This window comes from Helicoverpa zea, chromosome 25 (assembly GCF_022581195.2).
Source record: "Helicoverpa zea isolate HzStark_Cry1AcR chromosome 25, ilHelZeax1.1, whole genome shotgun sequence".
Classification (NCBI taxonomy): Eukaryota; Metazoa; Arthropoda; class Insecta; order Lepidoptera; family Noctuidae; genus Helicoverpa; species Helicoverpa zea.
In genome coordinates this window covers 128,654-149,847 of record NC_061476.1, presented here as the reverse complement: position 1 = coordinate 149,847, position 21,194 = coordinate 128,654, and the positions used below count along the sequence as shown (strand labels likewise).

Below are 21,194 nucleotides of genomic sequence, written 5' to 3'. Positions count from 1 at the left end.
ATACACTGTTCACGATTACGAACAGTCTCAGTAAGACTCGAGCCAAGTCTAAAATAAAAACCGGCCAAGTGCGAGTCGGACTCGTGCACGAAGGGTTCCGTAAATTACAGTTAAATCAACCTATCTCAAAAACTATAAGAGATACTTTGATCAAACCAAAAATCGTTGAAAGAGTTAATTAGCATGCATCACCTCTATTTTTTTTAGAATTTTATACCCCGTAGTTATAAAAATAGAGGGGGGGGGACATACTTTTTACGACTTTGAGAGCTGATATCTCAAAAACCGTTCACTTTAAGAAAAATGTTTTTTAGAAAACTTTATATCATTTTAAAAGACCTTTCCATTGATACCCCACACGGGTATGTACATCGAAAAAAAAAATTTCATCCCTCAGTTACATGTATGGGGGGCCCCACCCCCAATTCTTTTTTTTACTATTTAGTGTCATATTTTTGTAGCGGTTCATACAACACATATTCCCATCAAATTTCATCACTGTAGTACTTATAGTTTCCGAGTAAATCGGCTGTGACAGACGGACAGACGGACAGACGGACATGACGAAACTATAAGGGTTCCGTTTTTGCCATTTTGGCTACGGAACCCTAAAAACACCTTTTATATAAAACTACGTTTGATGTCATTTAATCACAAAGACAGAATTGTTCTCTGTTGCAAATCCTATCCACCTATATCCTATCCTAATCCAGAATGCATTGCAGGTGTGCATTGCACAAAAACCAATGGTATCCTATTCGAGAAGTCAAAAGACTTGACCTGCTAACGTCAGCTTCTGCGCTAAGCAAGTGTTCTTAATAGTACCATCAGAATTACATTCATCGTTGAATGAGGTGATTAAATTTTCAGAAACCACAATAACAGTAGGAGCCAAAGCGTATGATCGCTTCATAGAGCTCTGATTGGCTCCAGGTGACCAAGTCAGGTCTGATTTGTTTGTTCATCAGATCTTTGAAAGTGTTTTGGTGGATACTTACTGTCGTCCTGTTTGTAGTAAAACAACAAGATAGCTTGACACAGACTGATTTATTTCGAGACACCCTCAACTTCACTAATATTAAATATGCTACATCTCCCTCCTTAAACAATAACATTTTAATGTAGGTTGAGCTTAGCATACTTAAATAGTAACCATACAAGTTGCAACAAAATAAAAACATAAGTAAGTACAGTAACAATGATGTGACCCAAGGAATAGGAGCTATATTTAGTTGCAATACAATTTTAATTTAAACTTAATACTGCAAGTTATTTATACATATATACCTAATTACCTACCTTATCGCTTTTACACTCAAAATGGGAATCAGTAATACACGTTACATATAATTATCATATCCCTCATATTGTTTACAACCATCTTAAAACAAAATAAGAGTGTAACAATATCTACATAATAATTAATTACACACATTCTAAAATATTAATAGAATAATAGAAGTACGATACAACAATAATAGATATATTTTTCTTTCCACAAAGTAAATTGGTTTCAATTATAAGCAAACATGCAAAATGAACATATTAATACCTACTCATCAACCTGATCAAGACATTATTCAATGAATTAATATTATAATAATAAGTAGGTAAATATGGGGGTTTAGGTAATTAATTCATAAATTTTAACTTTTCTTTAGCTACCCTTGCAGCTGCCCTTTCAGTTCGCTTATTTTGTATTTGGCCAACTGATGATTTTGGAGATACATTATCATATAGTTCAGGACAGGAATCGTAACATTCCGACTCGCTAGAAGAATGGTTTAATCCAGTATCTTCCTGGGTGACATCGTCCTCACAAGTCGTCTGTTGCGACGATGTCGCGGGAGACGGCTCAGGATCAGGAGAACTAACCCTCACTAGGTGCCTACGATTCCTACGCAGCACCCTGCCCGCACCATCGAGCACGAAGTACGAGCGAGGCTGGGCCGCGCGCCGCAGCACTCGCGCATACTCCCGGCGCGGCCCCTCCAGCGCCACAACGTTGTCGCCTACTTTTAATTCAGGAAGCGGCCGGGCACGAGAGTCGTACCACGATTTGCTTCTAATTTGATTTCGTATCAAGTTGTTATAATCAGCTGTATTGTCCCTTTCTGGCAACAGTTTATTATGGTGACACGGAAGACGAGTATTTAACCTTCGGCCCATCAGCAATTGGGCAGGGCTCGCTATGCCATCTCGTGGCGTTGCTCTGTAATTAAGCAAGCTTAAATAGAAATCTTCATTCGAATGTACTGACTTGGATATCAAGCCTTTTATTGTTCGCACTGCACGCTCACTACGTCCGTTTGACTGCGGATAATTAGGTGACGATGTCGAGTGCTTAAATCCCCAGTTCTCAACAAAATTTCTAAACTCCTTAGAGGAATAGGCAGGTCCATTGTCAGATATCAATTCCTGGGGTATGCCATGCCTGGCAAATTGATCCCTCATGGCTAATATCACCTGCTTTGAAGAAATACTTGTTAACGGCGAAACTTCCACGAAATTTGAAAAATAATCGACTAGTATCAAGAAATATTTCTTATTGACTTCAAAAATATCCGAGCCTATCTTTGCCCATGGTAACCCAGGTATGTGGTGTGCTATGATCGGCTCGCGCTGCGGCAGGGGTGCATGCAGCGAGCACACTCGACACGCACGCACAGCGCGCTCCACGTCGCGTGACATCCCTGGCCAAAACATGACGTCACGCGCACGCCTCTTGCACCTGTCTATACCGAGATGTCCCTCGTGCACGCGTTCTATCATCTCCGACCTGAGTGTTTTAGGAATAAATACCAAGTTATTCATTAACAACGTTCCATCAACATATTCCAAACACTCTCTGTAGCTCCAATGCGGGCGAGCTATTTCTTTCACATTGTACTTGTTAATGGGCCAGCCGTTCAATACATAATTAATTAAAGTTTGACATTCCTCATCTCGTTCAGTATGCACCCTTACAGTTTCAAGCCGACCACCACTAAATCTTAGGTTTTGTATTAAGAAACATGTCTGTTCTTCGAGTTCCTCCGATACCTTATTATTTAATAAATCAGGAAGCGGGGCCCTAGATAAAGTGTCGGCAACAAACATATATTTTCCCGGCGTATACTTTACCTGAAAGTCATAACGCTGCACGCGAAGCATCATTCGCTGAAGTCTAGCCGGCACAGAGTCAAGTGACTTTTTGAACAAAGCCTCCAAAGGTTTGTGATCGGTTTCAACGATTACATCATTTTTTCCAAAGATGTATTGATGAAACCTTTCCAAAGCGAAAACTATTGCCAGCATCTCCTTTTCAATTTGAGCGTATCTTTGCTGTGTGTCCGTGAGCGTCATTGAAGCGAATTCGACAGGTCGGCCGGCCTGCAGCAGCACCGCGCCGAGAGCGCGCGCGCTCGCGTCCACCGACAGCACGGCGGGTTCGCGCGGCTCGAACAGCGCCAGCACGGGCGCCGCACACAACGCACGCTTCAACTCGCTTACCACGACCTCCTCGCACTCACCCCAACACCACTCACTATCTTTTTTCAACAAATTACGCAACGGTGCAACCTTTTCCGAATAATGAGGAATAAATTTACTAACATAATTAACCATACCGAGGAAGCGTTCGAGTGATGAACGATCTGTTGGACTCGGCATATTAGTAATCGCCTTTAATTTAGTTTGGTCTATTTTCATACCATCAATACTAAATCTATGGCCCAAATAAGTAACCTCATTCACACCGAACTCACACTTTTCTGGATTGAATTTTATACCTACCTCATTGGCTCTCTCCAGAAGGCTTCGAAGGCGCTCATCATGCTCCTCCTTAGTAGAACCCCAGACGATGACGTCATCAACGAATGAGTCGACGCCTTCCAGGTCTTCTAACAACTGCCTAACTCGAGCATGAAACACCTCAGAAGCCGAATTTATGCCGTATGGCAAACGTAAATATTGGTACCGGCCGAATGGCGTCCCAAATGTACACAAGTCAGCACTCTTGTCATCCAGCTGTATCATCCAAAAGCCAGATTTTGCATCTAGTTTACTAAAATACCGCGCACCTTTCAACTTGGTCGCTATTTCAGTCAATGTAGGCAAAGGATAATGTTGACGTCGTATTACTCGATTTAGTGGCCGCGGATCTAGACATATTCGAAAGCTACCATCTTTTTTTCCTGCCATAACAATACCATTAACCCAGGATGTAGGATGATGAACCTTTCGTATCACCCCTAACCTTTCCATGCGAGTCAATTCCTCTTTAAGTTGGTCTCTCACACCCAATGGGATTTTTCTGACCGGACATATGCAAGGGCTCGCATTACTCTCAATAGGAATAGTGTAAGTACCGGGTAATTTCCCTAGACCCCGAAATAAATTTTTATAATTGTCCAAGTTCAATGAAAACACTCTTTTTACAAGGCCTATTTGTTCAAGGGCATCTTTACCTAATATGCTCTGACAGTTTTGTTCCGATATAATAAACTTCAAATTATAAGTAACATTCTTATACATCCATTTGATTATACAAGACCCAATAATTGACAAGAAATTGCCGCAAAAAGATTTTGCACGAGTATGGTCTTTAATAACATTCGACATAGATAAACCTAATTTTATATAATCATTTTTTGATAAAACATTAAGATCCGAACCTGTGTCTAATTTGAAACGATGTTCGATGCCTGTATAGGATAAATAAAGAGTTTCATACCACTTCGAGGCTTCTGCTTGCACAATCGTATCCACATATTCCAATGATGATATGTAGTACAAGTCTTTCTTATCATCTTCATCGTAATCTTCGTACAGTTCATAAACCTTTCTTGACTTACGCACTGGACACATTACCTTGAAATGGCCCTTGCCACCACAATTAAAACACTTCACTTTACGCGCCGCACAACGTTCACCGCTATCACAGTGTACCGAAGCGCAGGCCGCACAGGCGCGCGCGCTGGGCCCGGCCGCCTCGCCTGGCCCGCTTGCAGCGCTGCGCATGTCAGCAAACGCGCCGCCACCGTCGCCGCCGCCACGCAAGCCGGCGCCCGCGCTGCCGCTGCCCCGGCCGCCGCCGACAGCTCCGCGCCCACGCCGTGATTCCACACTCAAACTTGCGCCTCTGACACTACGGCGGCCGTCTCGCCGTCCACCTTTCCAAATAGTGTCCACCGATGCACTTTTTAAGGCCTCCGTTTTAATACCTTCAATCTGCTTTTCACCGTCGTTGGATATTTCATTTGCTTGACATATTTTTACCGCCTTCTCTAAAGTCAATTCGTCTGTCCGCAGCAATCTATCGCGTACACTCGTGTCCTTGACCCCACACACAATCCGATCGCGCAATAAGCTATCCTCCAGTTGTTCAAATTCACAACGCTGACTTAACAGCTTCAAAGCAGTGACATATTCATCTATGCTCTCACCAATTTCTTGACATCTTGTGAAGAATTTAAATCTCACCATGGTAGTATTAGATTTTGTACCGAAATGGGCATTAAATTGTTCAACAATTTTTTCTAGTTTGTCTTTGTCTTCGTCCGCTGCAAATTTAAACGTTGTAAAGATGTCGTATCCCTCCGGTCCGATCAAATTTATCAATAAACTGGCTTGAACATCCGACGGCTCCTTATGAACACCTGACGCTTTCAAAAACACTTGAAATTGACGTAACCATTTACGCCATGCGTCGGCCCGGTTGGCGGGCCCTCCTTCCAGGCTCAATTCCGCTGGTGGTCGCGCATGTTCCATTGTACTCGATGATTAATATGTTTATACAGCAAATACAATCAATATTAACAACTTTTAACCACCAATTACACGATTATTTAATTTATTTCACGCACCGCTGTCACCATGTAGTAAAACAACAAGATAGCTTGACACAGACTGATTTATTTCGAGACACCCTCAACTTCACTAATATTAAATATGCTACACTGTTTACGTGTGACACAAAATATGGTATATAAACGTCCTCCGCAATAGCGAAATTTTCCCGGTGTGCGGTAGTGACGCCACCAAGAAATGGCAAATTGCGAGCGTACATTTTGAAAATCTTGGCAAAACTGCAGGTTTCAAATACAAACACATGAAGTGGACTCGCACAGATACGTACATTTTGCCTATTCGTGAACTAATGCAAACATTTCGGTGGAGTCCCGACTTAGGCCACCACATTAGGCGTGCGCGATCCTCGGGCGTGTGAGTAGCGCGGGCGCCGCGCGTGCGTCGCGAGCGCGTTGCGTGAGCGTCGCGTTTTGCTGCCCTGCGGCATTTGCAGAGCGCTCGCGGCGCGCACGCGCCGCTCTCCTTGACGTTTAACTGCTAAGGCGTTTAGCGGGCGGCGGGGATAGCGGGCGAAGGGGTAAGAACGCAACTCGAGCGCCGCGTGCTCGCCGCGAGCGCGTCGCTTGCACTCTTCACAAATGCCGCAGGGCAGCAAAACGCGACGTTCACGCAGCGCGCTCGCGACGCCCGCGCTACTCACACGCCCGAGGATCACGCACGCCTAATGTGGGGTCAGCCTGACCATAGTGAGTAAGTGCACAGAAAATCCCCGTCATACAAGTGTTTCTCCCCAGTAGTGAAACTATCCTACCCTATGCGCCTGCTGATGATGATGACTCATTTTATCATCCATCCAGCTATTCCCCAACTATGTTGGTGTTGGCTTCCAGTCACCGAATCTGTTTGAGTACCAATATTTTGCTTGGAGCGACTACCTATCTACCTATCTTCAATCCAGTCAACTACACAAGACGATATCCATGGTAAGACTGACAGACTTTCTGGCTTCTGATTAGTCGCAGCAGCTGCAGAAAATGTACAAATGACAGCTTTGTCAGACTCAAAGCATATAGACATAGATTATAGCTGTTTCCTGTGAAAATTACTTACGCACCATACGTTATAATTTCCCAAATTGGCTGACTAGATCCAGAGATATTCACAACGTCACAAACTTTACTTCTTTTGTTTAGATAAATGGTCACATCCACAACACAACCTTGATCAATGAATCTATGCGACTGCTAAGTGCTAATCCTAATTATACTGTCACGTGAAAGAATGCACCTACGGGATAAGTAGTATTTTGACGATTCTATATTGCCCACGCAGACGAAGTTGCGGGCAACAGCTAGTATATCTTAATTTGATTAATTTGCCTCTTGTCAACTATCGACACTAAAATAATTTTAAAATATAGTCAACATAAAGAAATCACGATACCGATTTTCTGTTTTCAGCACTCCTTCTATTTATACTTTCCTAATCCGCTTCTGTCTAAACATTGACATGCTTCTGAACTTTTAATTCGACCATAATTACGTTTTAAGGAAAAACCTACGCCCTATCCTTTACATAATTAGTCTGCACGCCTTCTTTAAAACGAATTCTTTTTAAATATTGTGACTGATAGAATTTTGGAGCGTTACTGATTGGTCTACCCCATCACCAGACTACCCAAATGATGTCACTGGTCCCGGCTGTCCACGAGAATGAACGTGTTTTGTTTATCTCCGTGCACGGCTCATAAACTCTCTACTAGCGTTGTTTTATGTGTTTTATGTGAGGCTTTTATTTCATTTGCAAAAGATTCGAGTGTATCATCAGACCATTAAATCTTATTAACGGGAAACGAAACGTTTTCTAATCGGTCAGTTTTTTGACGTCAAAATTGCACCCTAATCTACCTTCTCGTAGCTGCCATTTAGTTCTAGGTATTCTACAGTTCAGTAATTCCACGCCCGCTCTCAACAGATAACAAAAATCTGCTTCGACACACATGCCGCTGTAGCCTCAACTCTTATTAACTCTCGGATAACATAATAGTCTTTTAAGTACCCTCCTGTAGGGGGACTCCACTATTACCCCAGTTACCTCCACACTCCCCACTTCCCGACTAAGTGAACACTGTCACCCAAATGGTAACATTGTAATCGACAGCGATATTTACTGACTGAAAGACTACACAATAGATCTTTTAAGATCACTGTGACCAAAACGCTTTCATGGAACCCTCCCTACCTCTCTCTGCAAATACGGACACATCTACCTGACGATACGACTGTAGTAGATTGTCATAAGCCACACAAATCCCTCCAATATTTTGACATTTTATTTCACTTATATTTCGGCAGTGAAATTCCGCTTCACAATAAAATCGATCGAGCTGAGGCAGTGCTGTGCGTAGGAACAATACACTTTGTATTAAAATGTATAAAAGATACGCCGAACCAGTATATTATTACGTGTACGTGATAAATAACAAAAGGCTTTTAACGTATTACAGCTCGCTCCATGTATAAATATGTTTTTTACAAACATTTGTTAAGTGCACGATGGATAAAAAACAGCGAAAAATCCGCCAGTCAAAACGTTATTTTGGAAAATCCGGCAACAAAGGTATACATACCGTTCACGCCTGTATATACAAACAAGTAAAATATATGTATTCAAAGTGGTAGGTACATGTACTATTGCTGTGTTTCTTATCAAGTATATTCGTAAAGATAGAAACAAAAACGCAATGTAAGCGGAACAGGGAGAGAGTGCAGCGTCATCTGTGAGCAAGTTTGTTTTGTTTTATATTCCTTCGTGTTTTTCCTCTAGCCAATAAACTTGATGAGACATTATGCTGTTTCTTCATAATATTTACGGTACTTTTATCCCTTATAGTTTCAGCGGATACGTACATATTCACCAGTAATTTTTCACGCTTATACATTAGGGAAATTCTGCGCAATTGTTTACGGAATCAATCTTGGGTATGCGGTATTGAAAGATTTGTATGAACAATATAGACTGTAGTTCTGTACGTACGTACGTAACTCTTATAATGTCGGGACATAATAATGTCGGGACACCTTTTCACACACGGTCGGTTAGCCCCATGGTAAGTTATTAATTAACTTGTGTTATGGGTGCTAACACAACTGATAAACTACATATAGCTACATATATACATATTTATAAATACATATCATAACACCCAGACCACAGCCAACAAGCATGCTCATCACACAAATGTCGACCGAACCGAAAGTACCGAAAGATAACCATTAGTTCAAGATATCAGAAGGTTGAAACTTAAGGATTACGTTTAGCTATCTTCCATTCACAAACAAATCTTTGAAACTCTTTATCCATAAACAAATTACGTTTCAACTAGTTTAACATTCCAAGTTCTATCGCTTACCACACACTCCCGAAGGACAAAGCAAATAAATTCATTATGCACGTCGGCTTTACACAAAGACGCTTCCATGTTCCGCCGCGTGTAGCACGCATTGGATCGCGTCAAACGTTTTGTGTCGCTTCTTCTCGAGGGCACAGTTGTAGGAGATTGGGGCTCAACACCGAATATTATTGATATTTTAGGGAGGCGCCCAATCTTTGGAAATATTTAAGAGAAATAGTCGTTCGGTAAATTGTTGGAGTGTTTTATTCCGTGTGTGATGTCGGAGCTCTCGCCGATATATCGAGCACGATATTTATGTCTTTGGCCTCAATCTGAAAATTGGATTACTGAGCGTTTTGCGGAGCTATGTAGTTTTATGGTGAAATGTTTTTGATTTAGGCCTGATTTGAATATTGTTTTTATGGCCAAGGTATAATTAATTTACATACTGAGAGGCATAATTAATTCTTTGTAACAATAAGTTGCTGAGTGAAATTGTTTTAAGTATTCACCGAAGTCGCTATTTTACGCAAATTATAACTGAAGATTCATAAAAACAAAGTTAAGTGAAATCGAGGTAACCAATCGTGATCTAATCTCGGAAATGTCTAAACGCCCCCCGCCTCCCCCCTACCTGGGCGAGTACCGTCGAGTTGGCAACTCGAGTGCCGGTTACAAATCCACCGCGAGCTCCGACTCCCGACCCTCACAATATCAGTCTGTCTAGATCCATTTTGCTTATCTACAGATTTAGAATATATTCATTGGACCAAATTCAAATGTGCAAAGCGTACCAATCCATGTTCTGTTCTCCATTCGAAATGCGACTTTGTGTTATAGTTGATAGAGTTGCTATTGGTTCGGAGCGAATGGTCTTTAGGTACGCGTCGCAAAGGCTTGCGGAGTATCGAAGGTGCTTTATTTTTAAATGAAAGGCAGCGATAAGCGAACATTTTGCGGACTATTGCGGCCCCCGTGTCTACCTTATTATAATGTTCTTTTTATTTTCAATTCGTAGCGGGATTGCGTACTGATACGCTTTGATAGTCTCCGGAGCGCTGGGGGCTGAGCCAATGTTTCGCCGATCATACTGAATACTTACTCGCGAAGTAATGTTGCTTCTTTTATCGTATGCTTTTTAGGATTCTGCACAGGTTATATTATTGCATGATTATTAAGTGATTCATTTATTACCTAATAGGTAATTATTGCGCGGATTAGGTATGATAATATTGTACATCGACGCTTTGTAAAGAGCATTCTACTTACGTGTGCCTTTCGAACCTTATGTTCATTTTATTTTGACTTCACAAGTAACATTTGGAAAAAAAACTGAAAAGTTGTATTAATCAGCACTTGCCTAATAATTTCCCAACTATGTTAGGGTCAGCTTTCTTTTAAAACGAATGCAGCTTAGTACCTGCCAGTATTTTCCATGGAAAAGCTGCCTATCTGAACTCCTCAACCCAGTTACCTGGGCAACCCAATACCCCTTGGTATTAAATAATGTAGTATAAACAAGCCTTTATCAAACTCTAGAACCGCTTCAATATAAAATTCCTACACACTTAGGCTTCTACAAATAATAGGTACAAGACAATATAAATATGGTAGTGCTCATCCATCACTGGCTGTGTCCCGGGAGACGTCACGGTATCACCTGAGCACCGAGCAATGTAACCATGTGTTCCACAATACCTGCTGTGTATACCCGAGGGCACAAGATGTAAAACCATTTAGCCTAAAATACAGAACAACAAAAACTCACAAATAAGATAGATTAAGGAGCAAAAACTCAGAAGTGGGATAGATTAGTTGAATCAATGATGAACCAACTCATAAATAAATACCTAAACAACTTAACCGCCCCAAAATTAATGTTCATTAAATAACAATTTCTGAACTCCACTTACGTCAATTACTAACGGCATTATACTCAAACGGATCGGAATTCTAAACAAACCCCTGGTCCTCTCCTCCTCCCCCCCCTCCGTCGGGTCCCTCTCGTCCCTCCGTCCGAGTGGAAGGAGCGAATAGTTGTTTAATAAAGTCCCCGTGGTCCTCGAAGCTCAACTGTTTTGACCCATGCCTCTGATTGGCTGGAGGTGATCTCAACTGATTTATAACTGGTATATTTTGAATGTCGCTCCTTGTAAAACACTGGTACACAGCTGCATCCGGTTAGACTTGAAGCCGATCCCAACATAGTTGGGAAATAGGCTCGGGAGATGATGATATTTTGGAAGTCAAAGTCAAATGTTTTTCTTTCAAATAGGTCTTTGCAGGCTCCTATAAAACGTCACACCAGTTGCACGGTTCCAAAAAGTTGGTCTCATGGAGAAGAGTCGGCAAGAAACTCCATAGACACCCTTTTTAAAAAGTGACATATTAAAACAAAAAAAAAATGTGCGGCTTAGCTTATAGCATCCATGGTGTCGCAGTGTGTACAGTGTAATGTGCGGCTTAGCTTATAGCATCCATGGTGTCGCAGTGTGTACAGTGTAATGTGCGGCTTAGCTTATAGCATCCATGGTGTCGCAGTGTGTACAGTGTAATGTGCGGCTTAGCTTATAGCATCCATGGTGTCGCAGTGTGTACAGTGTAATGTGCGGCTTAGCTTATAGCATCCATGGTGTCGCAGTGTGTACAGTGTAATGTGCGGCTTAGCTTATAGCATCCATGGTGTCGCAGTGTTTACAGTGTAATGTGCGGCTTAGCTTATAGCATCCATGGTGTCGCAGTGTGTACAGTGTAATGTGCGGCTTAGCTTATAGCATCCATGGTGTCGCAGTGTGTACAGTGTAATGTGCGGCTTAGCTTATAGCATCCATGGTGTCGCAGTGTGTACAGTGTAATGTGCTGCTTAGCTTATAGCATCCATGGTGTCGCAGTGTGTACAGTGTAATGTGCGGCTTAGCTTATAGCATCCATGGTGTCGCAGTGTGTACAGTGTAATGTGCGGCTTAGCTTATAGCATCCATGGTGTCGCAGTGTGTACAGTGTAATGTGCGGCTTAGCTTATAGCATCCATGGTGTCGCAGTGTGTACAGTGTAATGTGCGGCTTAGCTTATAGCATCCATGGTGTCGCAGTGTGTACAGTGTAATGTGCGGCTTAGCTTATAGCATCCATGGTGTCGCAGTGTGTACAGTGTAATGTGCGGCTTAGCTTATAGCATCCATGGTGTCGCAGTGTGTACAGTGTAATGTGCGGCTTAGCTTATAGCATCCATGGTGTCGCAGTGTGTACAGTGTAATGTGCGGCTTAGCTTATAGCATCCATGGTGTCGCAGTGTGTACAGTGTAATGTGCGGCTTAGCTTATAGCATCCATGGTGTCGCAGTGTGTACAGTGTAATGTGCGGCTTAGCTTATAGCATCCATGGTGTCGCAGTGTGTACAGTGTAATGTGCGGCTTAGCTTATAGCATCCATGGTGTCGCAGTGTGTACAGTGTAATGTGCGGCTTAGCTTATAGCATCCATGGTGTCGCAGTGTGTACAGTGTAATGTGCGGCTTAGCTTATAGCATCCATGGTGTCGCAGTGTGTACAGTGTAATGTGCGGCTTAGCTTATAGCATCCATGGTGTCGCAGTGTGTACAGTGTAATGTGCGGCTTAGCTTATAGCATCCATGGTGTCGCAGTGTGTACAGTGTAATGTGCGGCTTAGCTTATAGCATCCATGGTGTCGCAGTGTGTACAGTGTAATGTGCGGCTTAGCTTATAGCATCCATGGTGTCGCAGTGTGTACAGTGTAATGTGCGGCTTAGCTTATAGCATCCATGGTGTCGCAGTGTGTACAGTGCAGGCTGATTTAATTTTTCAAAGTTGAAGTAACTAGCATCATTATGAGTGTTATTTCCACTCAATGTACCCTAAACTTCATCAACCTCTAAACTCTAATGGATAAAAGATAAAATAATTCTTCCTTTTTTTAGTCTTACTTAAAATTTTAAAAATATTATATTCTTAAACTCGACAATAAAACAAAATAATGCTTTCAACATTTACTTCTGGTGCCTTTGTTTGACTTCCCGGTATAACTTGGCGGATATTTTTAGAATACAAAATCATGTCACGGTTCATTCATGTCACGGTGGACACTCAGTCGTACAGTACGCGCTGCTTGCTGCTCCGAGCAAATAAATAGATCGCCAACCTTTTGCATACTTCTTTCAACTCTTTTCTAGTAGTGCTTTAACAATGAAAACGTGTGCAGTGTGTAATGTGAAATTCAACGATGGCGTTCAATGTGGAAGCTGTAAAAAACACCTGGACTTTGAATGTGCAAATATATCCGAGGTTGGATGGAGAAAGCTGGGTGCTACAAGGATGGCACAGTGGAAGTGCTTAGCCTGTAAAACTTCGTCTCCAGCCGTACCAACTTCTGATCAAGCTTCCCTTGAAACCATCCTCAGTGAGATACGGGACATGAAACGCCAACTGATTAATTTGCCGACACTAATCGATGACATCAAGGTTATTAAGGAGGAGCTATCCGATCTGAAGTCGACATGTGAGGGAACCAGTGGCAAACTTGAAGAATTTGATTTAAGAATTGCTGAAGTCGAAAATAAAGTCTCAGAGATTGACAAGCTGCAAGAGACTATTAATGATCTTCAAACAGAATTATCCAGAGCTAAGTTCGAAATTGCATCATTTGACCAGCGCTCCCGGTTAAATAATATCGAAATTAAGGGTGTTCCTATAAAGAAAGATGAAAATTTATTCTCGATTATTGATGCGATTGGCCGGAAAGTGAACTATAGTTGCCCCAAAACCCTGATTAATTACGTCTCGAGGGTGCCCATTTTCAATTCTAACGAAAAACTTATTGTCGTGGGCTTCTTGAACAGATACGTCAAGGAGGACTTTATAGCGGCCGCAAGAGCAGTAAAGGACCTGTCCACAACCGACATTGGATATCAAGGCACATCTCGGCGCATATTTGTCAATGATCATCTTAGTGTAGAATATAAGAAGCTACTGAGTAAAACCAAAACTATTGCCAAAGAAAAAAACTACGAATTTATTTGGGTGAAACATGGCAAAATTCACGTACTCAAAAACACCAACTCAAAGGTTCTAATAGTGAGGAAAGAATCGGATTTAAACAAAATTGCTTAATATGTTATTTATACTACATTATACAATCATCGCTACTACTTTGCTTTGTCATAACTCATTTCACTATACTAAGTTGTTACAAATTGTTTAGCACCTCTGCTACACTAATGAACCGGTTACCATTCTCTTGTTCGTTAGTAAAAATTCCACTATATTGCTTATCGCGCTGTTTACTTCAATGCGTCAAAACTAAAAATATGCTTAACTCTTTCTTACCTGTACGATCCATACGTTATTGCTTGTTTGCTCACACAGTTGTTTACCACTCAAAGTCGAATATTACCCTCACGCTAATTAAAATATTGGTAATTTGCTTACAAAAATTTAATTTGCAAACATATTTATTTGTCTTCGACATTGTATCGGTTATTCATATGCTTTTTAAACGACTTTTATTGCTACTTTGTAATGGTTTCTTTTTTGTTATTGATTTGATGCGCAATGGCAACTAATGCGAATGTAAGCTTATACGGCCTAAACATATTCTATCAGAATGTTCGTGGTTTACGAACTAAATCCGATATATTCTATCGTCAGATGGCAGCTTGTACATACGATATTATTATTCTCACGGAGACGTGGCTATTGGATGGAATTTTGAACTCAGAGTTTTTTGATGAAAGGTATATTGTGTGGCGCAGGGACAGGGATTATATTTTAACTGGTCAATCGCGCGGTGGTGGGGTGTTAATAGCTACTCGTCGAGAATTGTCAGTTACATGTCAACAACATTTTCAATCAACAGCTGAAGATCTCTGGATAAGTATGCATTTGAAGGACTTTATATAATACACGTAAGTATATTAACTTACATCTTTGTGGGATTTATCTTTGTAAACAAAACCGTGGTCTTTCTTTTTCTTCACAGTTAACGAACTTTCTGTCCAAATTAAATACATCTGTTATTGATAACTGTCCTGATAAATTTCTTGTTATTGGCGACTTCAACATGAGTGGAATAAATTGGGTCTCATCTGATAGCATATCGTTCGTCCCAACAAATCTTAAAAGTAGTGATGAAGTATTATTTGGCGATGAGTTATGTACTATAGATTTTAGTCAATATAACGGTGTGACTAATAAACACGGCAAAATACTCGACTTAGTACTCTCCAACGTGGCAGTCGGCGTCAGTGAATGTTTAAGCCCGTTGGTACCAATCGATGATTATCACCCGGCATTGCAGATTACAGTAGATCTTGTCGAAACGCCTCCTCTTGAGAGAGCATCACGTTTACAATTCTTATATGATAGGGGTGACTATGATTCTCTTAACCGCGATATTTCTAAGACTGACTGGGATAATGAATTTTCAGTAAGGTCAATTGACGATTCGGTAAGCTTTTTCAACAGCATAATTTATAACCTCCAACTTAAATATATTCCCCAGAAACTTTTCCGCAACAAATCGTATCCGACCTGGTATAGTTCCTCATTAATAAAAATCATAAAGGAGAAATATAAGTACTTTAAAAAATTTAAAACCTACGGTAATATAGCTGACGAACAAACCTTTAAACTTCTTCGCGAAAGGGTAAAATCATTGGAAAGTCAATGTTACTCTAATTACTTAAAACTTACCGAAACGTCTATAGAAAACAACCCTAAACATTTTTGGACATTTGTTAAAAAACGTCATAACACGAATGCGATCCCGAGCTCGTTCAATTATAAAAATGAAACACTGCGCACTGGTGAATCTATTTGTCAGGCTTTTGCAAAGTATTTTCACTCGACTTTTTTAGATCCCAACTTCGATCGTGATGGTGCTAGCTCTCCTTTCGCTCATGTAACGGAACCATCAAACCCTTCATCCGATATCAGTTGTATCACGGTAAACACAGAAGATATTATCAACATGCTTCGTAAATTGGATACGTCCAAAGCGCCAGGACCGGATAACATCTCATCCAAGCTTCTAGTACGCTGTGCTGCAACTATTGCATATCCTATTTCAATTTTATTTAAGAAATCTTTAGTTTCTTGTGTTGTCCCCCACATGTGGAAGTCGGCATATATATCGCCAATACATAAGAAAGGAGTCAAAACAGAAATTGCAAATTATAGACCGATATCCAAACTGTGTATTGTCGCCAAGATTTTCGAACGTATAGTGTACAACCAAGTTTATTCGGCTTTAAAATTATCATTTAGTCCCTTCCAACACGGTTTTCTCAAAGGTAGATCCACTGTTACCAATCTTCTACTGCTAAACAATTACATCACAGATGCAATGGATCATGGTGGGCAGGTTGATGTCATTTACACAGATTATAGTAAATGTTTTGACCGGATCGACCATTCCATCCTATTACGAAAATTAGAGGGGATCGGTATACGCGGTGACTTACTCAGATGGTTTTCATCTTACATAGAAAACAGGTCACAGGCTGTAGTATTAAATAACTACATTTCTAGCTGGGTTTCAGTCCCTAGTGGTGTCCCCCAGGGCTCCCTGCTCGGTCCGTTATTATTTATTATTTACGTAAATGACATCGATTCCTGCTTGACTTCATCCAAATTATTGTGCTTTGCTGATGATATGAAGATATACGCAACAATATCTTCAACAGCGGACATGTCAGCACTTCAAAAAGATTTACAGAGTCTTCAAGATTATTGTAAAAATAACAAGCTTGACCTGAACCCCAGCAAATGCTCTGTTGTGACATATTCTCGTGGAAGATCGGTTCTAACCACAACGTACACTCTAGGTGGTCATGTCTTACCCAGATGTGATACTATTCGTGATCTGGGAGTGCATCACGATTACAAACTAAGCTTTGATAAGCATGTCGATGCTATCGTTGCTAAAGCGTCTAAGTCTCTGGGTTTCGTTATGCGATTATCTAAGTGCTTCACAAAAGCCAAAACTTTAAAAATTCTTTACTGTACTTATGTTAGAAGCCACTTGGAATATGCATCTGAAATATGGAATCCCTGCTATCACAAATACATTGACCGCATTGAGCGTATCCAAAAAAGATTTATAAAATTCTTATGCTATCACCAAGGAGTACCGTATCAATCAGTTAACTACCCCAATCTCTGTAAAAAATTTCATCTTTTACCACTGGCTAATCGACGTGACATCTCTGACTGCATATTTTTATTGAAAACGGTTCAAGGTGATATAAATTGTTTTGAAATTTTATCGTCTTTCTTTTTTAATGTGCCAAGTAAATCCAAAAGGTTCAATCCACCGCTAAGCGTACCATTATCAAATACAAATTACAGGCAAAATTCTTATTTTGTGCGTGTGTGTAGATATTTTAATAAGGTGTGTAAGCAGTTTGACTTTGACATATTTAACACAAGTGTGACTTCGGTGAAAAAGAGTTTAGCATTGAATTTCTTTAAAAATTAAATTATTTGTTCCCATCTTTCAATTCAATTTCTAATACTTAACATTTCCCTCAAAAAATCCTGTAGCAAAGCTATTGGTTTTGCGTTTTTAATTATTGTTTTTTTTTTTTTTTTTGTTTTTTTGCTCAGGCGTTATAAGCAGTGTGTTGAGTTTGTTCCACTGTCCTTTTTTATGTTTAACTAGTTTTAGAAGTGAAGACTTGTAATTGGCTGTCAGTTAGTCACACAATTACCTATTATATGTACTTAGCTGTAAGTCTTCCATGCTCATAAATAAATAAATAAATAAATAAAGTCTTAAAACTGTATTTAACTAAGATTATGAAGACTATCAAGATATTTCAGTTTCAGCATAAAACAAGCTCGAATTAAATCTAAAGACTTCCCTGAATTATTTGCTAATAATGTAGTTTTCAGGAAACGGGTGGAAATTCAAGACTGAAAACAATTATTTATTTATTCTACTACACAGACGTTAGTCGTGGACTATTTCATTCTTAGTATTACCTAAGCGATGAGAACCAACCCCAGAAACTCTCTTTAACTGTAGTAGGAAAAAAATATAAAATGTTGAAATAACAATAACGTAAATTAATCTTTTAAAAAGAGTGTCCATGGAGTTCTTTTTCAGCTTTTCTCCATGAGACCAACTTTTGGAACCATGCAACTGTGTGGCGTTTCACAAGTTCCTGGCTAAATGCAACCAGAGAGGGGTCAAAATAAAAACCACCCCGAAATAAACAAAGAGAACTTTGACAGTGTAACTCCGGTAGGAATAAAGCAGGAATGTGTGGAAGTTGCACAACTCACGTATAGTTGGTGCTGAACACCGACTGACGGAGTTTGTTTCCGAGAGACAACGGTGCTGACCGGTGACGCGACCGTGTAACCTGAGTAGACCTTCTGATGTTTTGTATCAGTCTGTGTGTACTATGAAGAAAGGTCAAAAGACAGGAGTTTTATTTAAGTACGGGTTGTGTAAAATACATTTGTATTGATAACTGACAGTTTTTATTGTGCGCATCTCAATATTGAGGGTGTCAGTGCATTTATACTAGCAGATATTACGGTCGGTTTTGCTACACGCGACAAAAATCCACCTCCTTATGGGGTGTCAAGTATTGACCTTTGTTTTCAAAGAAAGCACTCGTTTTTTATGCTTTTCTCTATATATACCTACGTGATGTTTAAGTACATCTTGTGTGTACAACTTAAGTTATCATTGTTTCTCTTTACACAAAACTTTTTGGGTATTATTGTGTACTTGTAACTGTCAGCACTTAGCCTGAACATCTTGAAATATGAGCTCTCGCCGGAACAAAGGCAAGTGTTTGGTTATTTCAATTAATTATAATAGAAACATCAGCCGTGGTCTCACTGACAGCGGCTAGCATTCGCTAGAGCAGCGGTTCCCGAATTCTTTTGGCTTCGGAACCCTTTTCGTTTCACAATTTTTCGGCGGAACCTTAGCTTAAGTAAGAAGTAAACTAAAGACGTAAATACACTTAGGTACGGCTCGTGGCGTGTGGTACCGCTCCAAATGGTTATATGGTTATAGACATATTCATTATACTCAGGCGTAGCATGGCTATCTGCCACACGGGCCAGAAAATAATTTAGCCGCCCTTGACTTTGTGTATTATGTGAATAGTTTTCAGTTTGAAGACTGACAAAGTAAACGCAAAAAGAAATAGATTGGGTTTGTACAGGTGCGAGGCGAGCGAGCTCGATTTTTTTTAACTAAAACCCCCGACCCAAAAAAAGTACGCAATTATTATGACAAAAGGTTAAATACGCTAAACCCTATAAAAAGCAAAAAATAACTTTTAACACTACGTAAGTACCAACTAAAGCATGTCAGACTAAACTAAATTTTGTCGTGTCGGGGGACCGCTCTAATTATCTAATTAAGATTCGTGTTTTTTATATACGAATGTTGTAATTAGGTAGGTACCTAGTTTGATTTATGTAAGTATTTTTGAAGGTAAAAAGCGGTCCAACGACACGTCAAAATTAAGTTTAGTCTGACATGCTTTAGTTGGTACTTACGTAGTGTTAAAAGTTATTTTTTGCTTTTTATAGGGTTTAGCGTTTTTAACCTTTTGTCATAATAATTGCGTACTTTTTTTGGGTCGGGGGTTTTTTTAAATTTATAATTTAATTTTATTTCATGCTTTTTGAAGGAGCTACTTAATTTTTCCTTCATTTAATTTATTTTATTTTAAGATGGGGTAGCTATATGCGATCTCGGCCAAAGGAAGCTGTTTAACAATCCTCATGACAAACTGGCTCTGGGAGAATTGCACAGATTGAGAAACAATAAAGATTAACCTTTGGTGATCCAGGGTTATATACCATTCCAGGGTTTCATCCGCCACATCCCATTTCCAGCATCAGATTCTCGTCAATTAGAAACATGAAGAGAACCAGTCAAGAAAAATTCAACGAGCCCAAACTCGATGGGTTTACTAAAAGGCAGTTCAGGGTTACGTCTCCTATCTTCGTGTCCTAACAGCAGACCAGCTCAGTGGTTCCAGAAGACATTAGTATTTCAAATTTTAGATCCCACATATGCTTGCAAGTAAACTGAGCGTGTAACATTCCTATCACACCTAACTAACGAGCTGATGACCTTGAAGACCTGAACCGATTTCCACCAAACATAGTTAAGAATACTCCCGAATGACATTCTTTTCAAACCAAAAAAATACCGCATTACAATAGATCATCCGTTTGGGAGCTACGATGCCACATACACACACACAGACAGACACGTCAAACTTATAACACCCCGTCGTTTTTGCGTCGGGGGTTAAAAATCATGATGAGGATTTTATAACTGACGTTTATCGTTCAAGTTACTTGTGCTAACTACGGCTTGTAGTAAACTCCGCAGCGCTAGCGATGAGACCCGACCCCGGTCGGCGGCGTGTTTGTGTACCGGCGGATAACCCGCAGTTACATCCGCCGGGTAACTATCCAAGCCCAGGGATTATTTTTTATTTTTATTTAAAATACTTTTTGCACATTGTACAACGGCGGACTTAACGCCTTAGGCGTTCTCTGCCAGTCTACCTTAGGGTGGTGGTGAAATAGAAGTGGTAGGTGCAACACAATTTGACCATCAGTGGAAGATAATAAAAATATATATTTATGCATATATAAATATAATATATATATATATATATATATATATATAACTATATATATGTACAACTGTATCCAGGAGAATGTAGGAGAAGATGGTAAGAAAAATGAACTACTGTAATGATTCGGCCAACTTGCCATGGATGTGATTTCGCAGTTTCATTTTAAAAGTGTGTCGACTATTTACCATCCTGACCTCCAGAGGTAGCTCATTCCAAAGAAGAATAGATTTCACAAAGAAGGAAGAGTGAATAATGTCTGAACGGTGAGCAGGGCAGTGAAGAAGACGATTATTAGAGGAGCGGAGATTTTTGTTATGCTGAGAACACACATACTGAAAGTGAGAAGTTAAATAGGAAGGTGAAGACGGGGT

General features: G+C 40.2%; 2 protein-coding genes across 2 annotated transcripts in view; one reads left to right on the top strand and one right to left on the bottom strand.

The window, feature by feature from the left end:
• LOC124642552 overlaps positions 1 to 21,194 on the bottom strand; it is a 227,667-nt gene that overhangs the window by 125,382 nt on the left and 81,091 nt on the right. The window lies entirely within an intron of this gene.
• LOC124642555 lies at positions 13,287 to 14,560 on the top strand. Its single transcript, XM_047180983.1, has one exon. It carries the CDS (start codon positions 13,385 to 13,387, stop codon positions 14,306 to 14,308), a length of 924 nt encoding a protein of 307 aa, XP_047036939.1. The 5' UTR covers positions 13,287 to 13,384; the 3' UTR covers positions 14,309 to 14,560.

Bases quoted from the DNA above. Each gene is read 5' to 3' on its own strand.
- LOC124642555 (XM_047180983.1), top strand. From the start codon at position 13,385: ATGAAAACGTGTGCAGTGTGTAATGTGAAATTCAACGATGGCGTTCAA.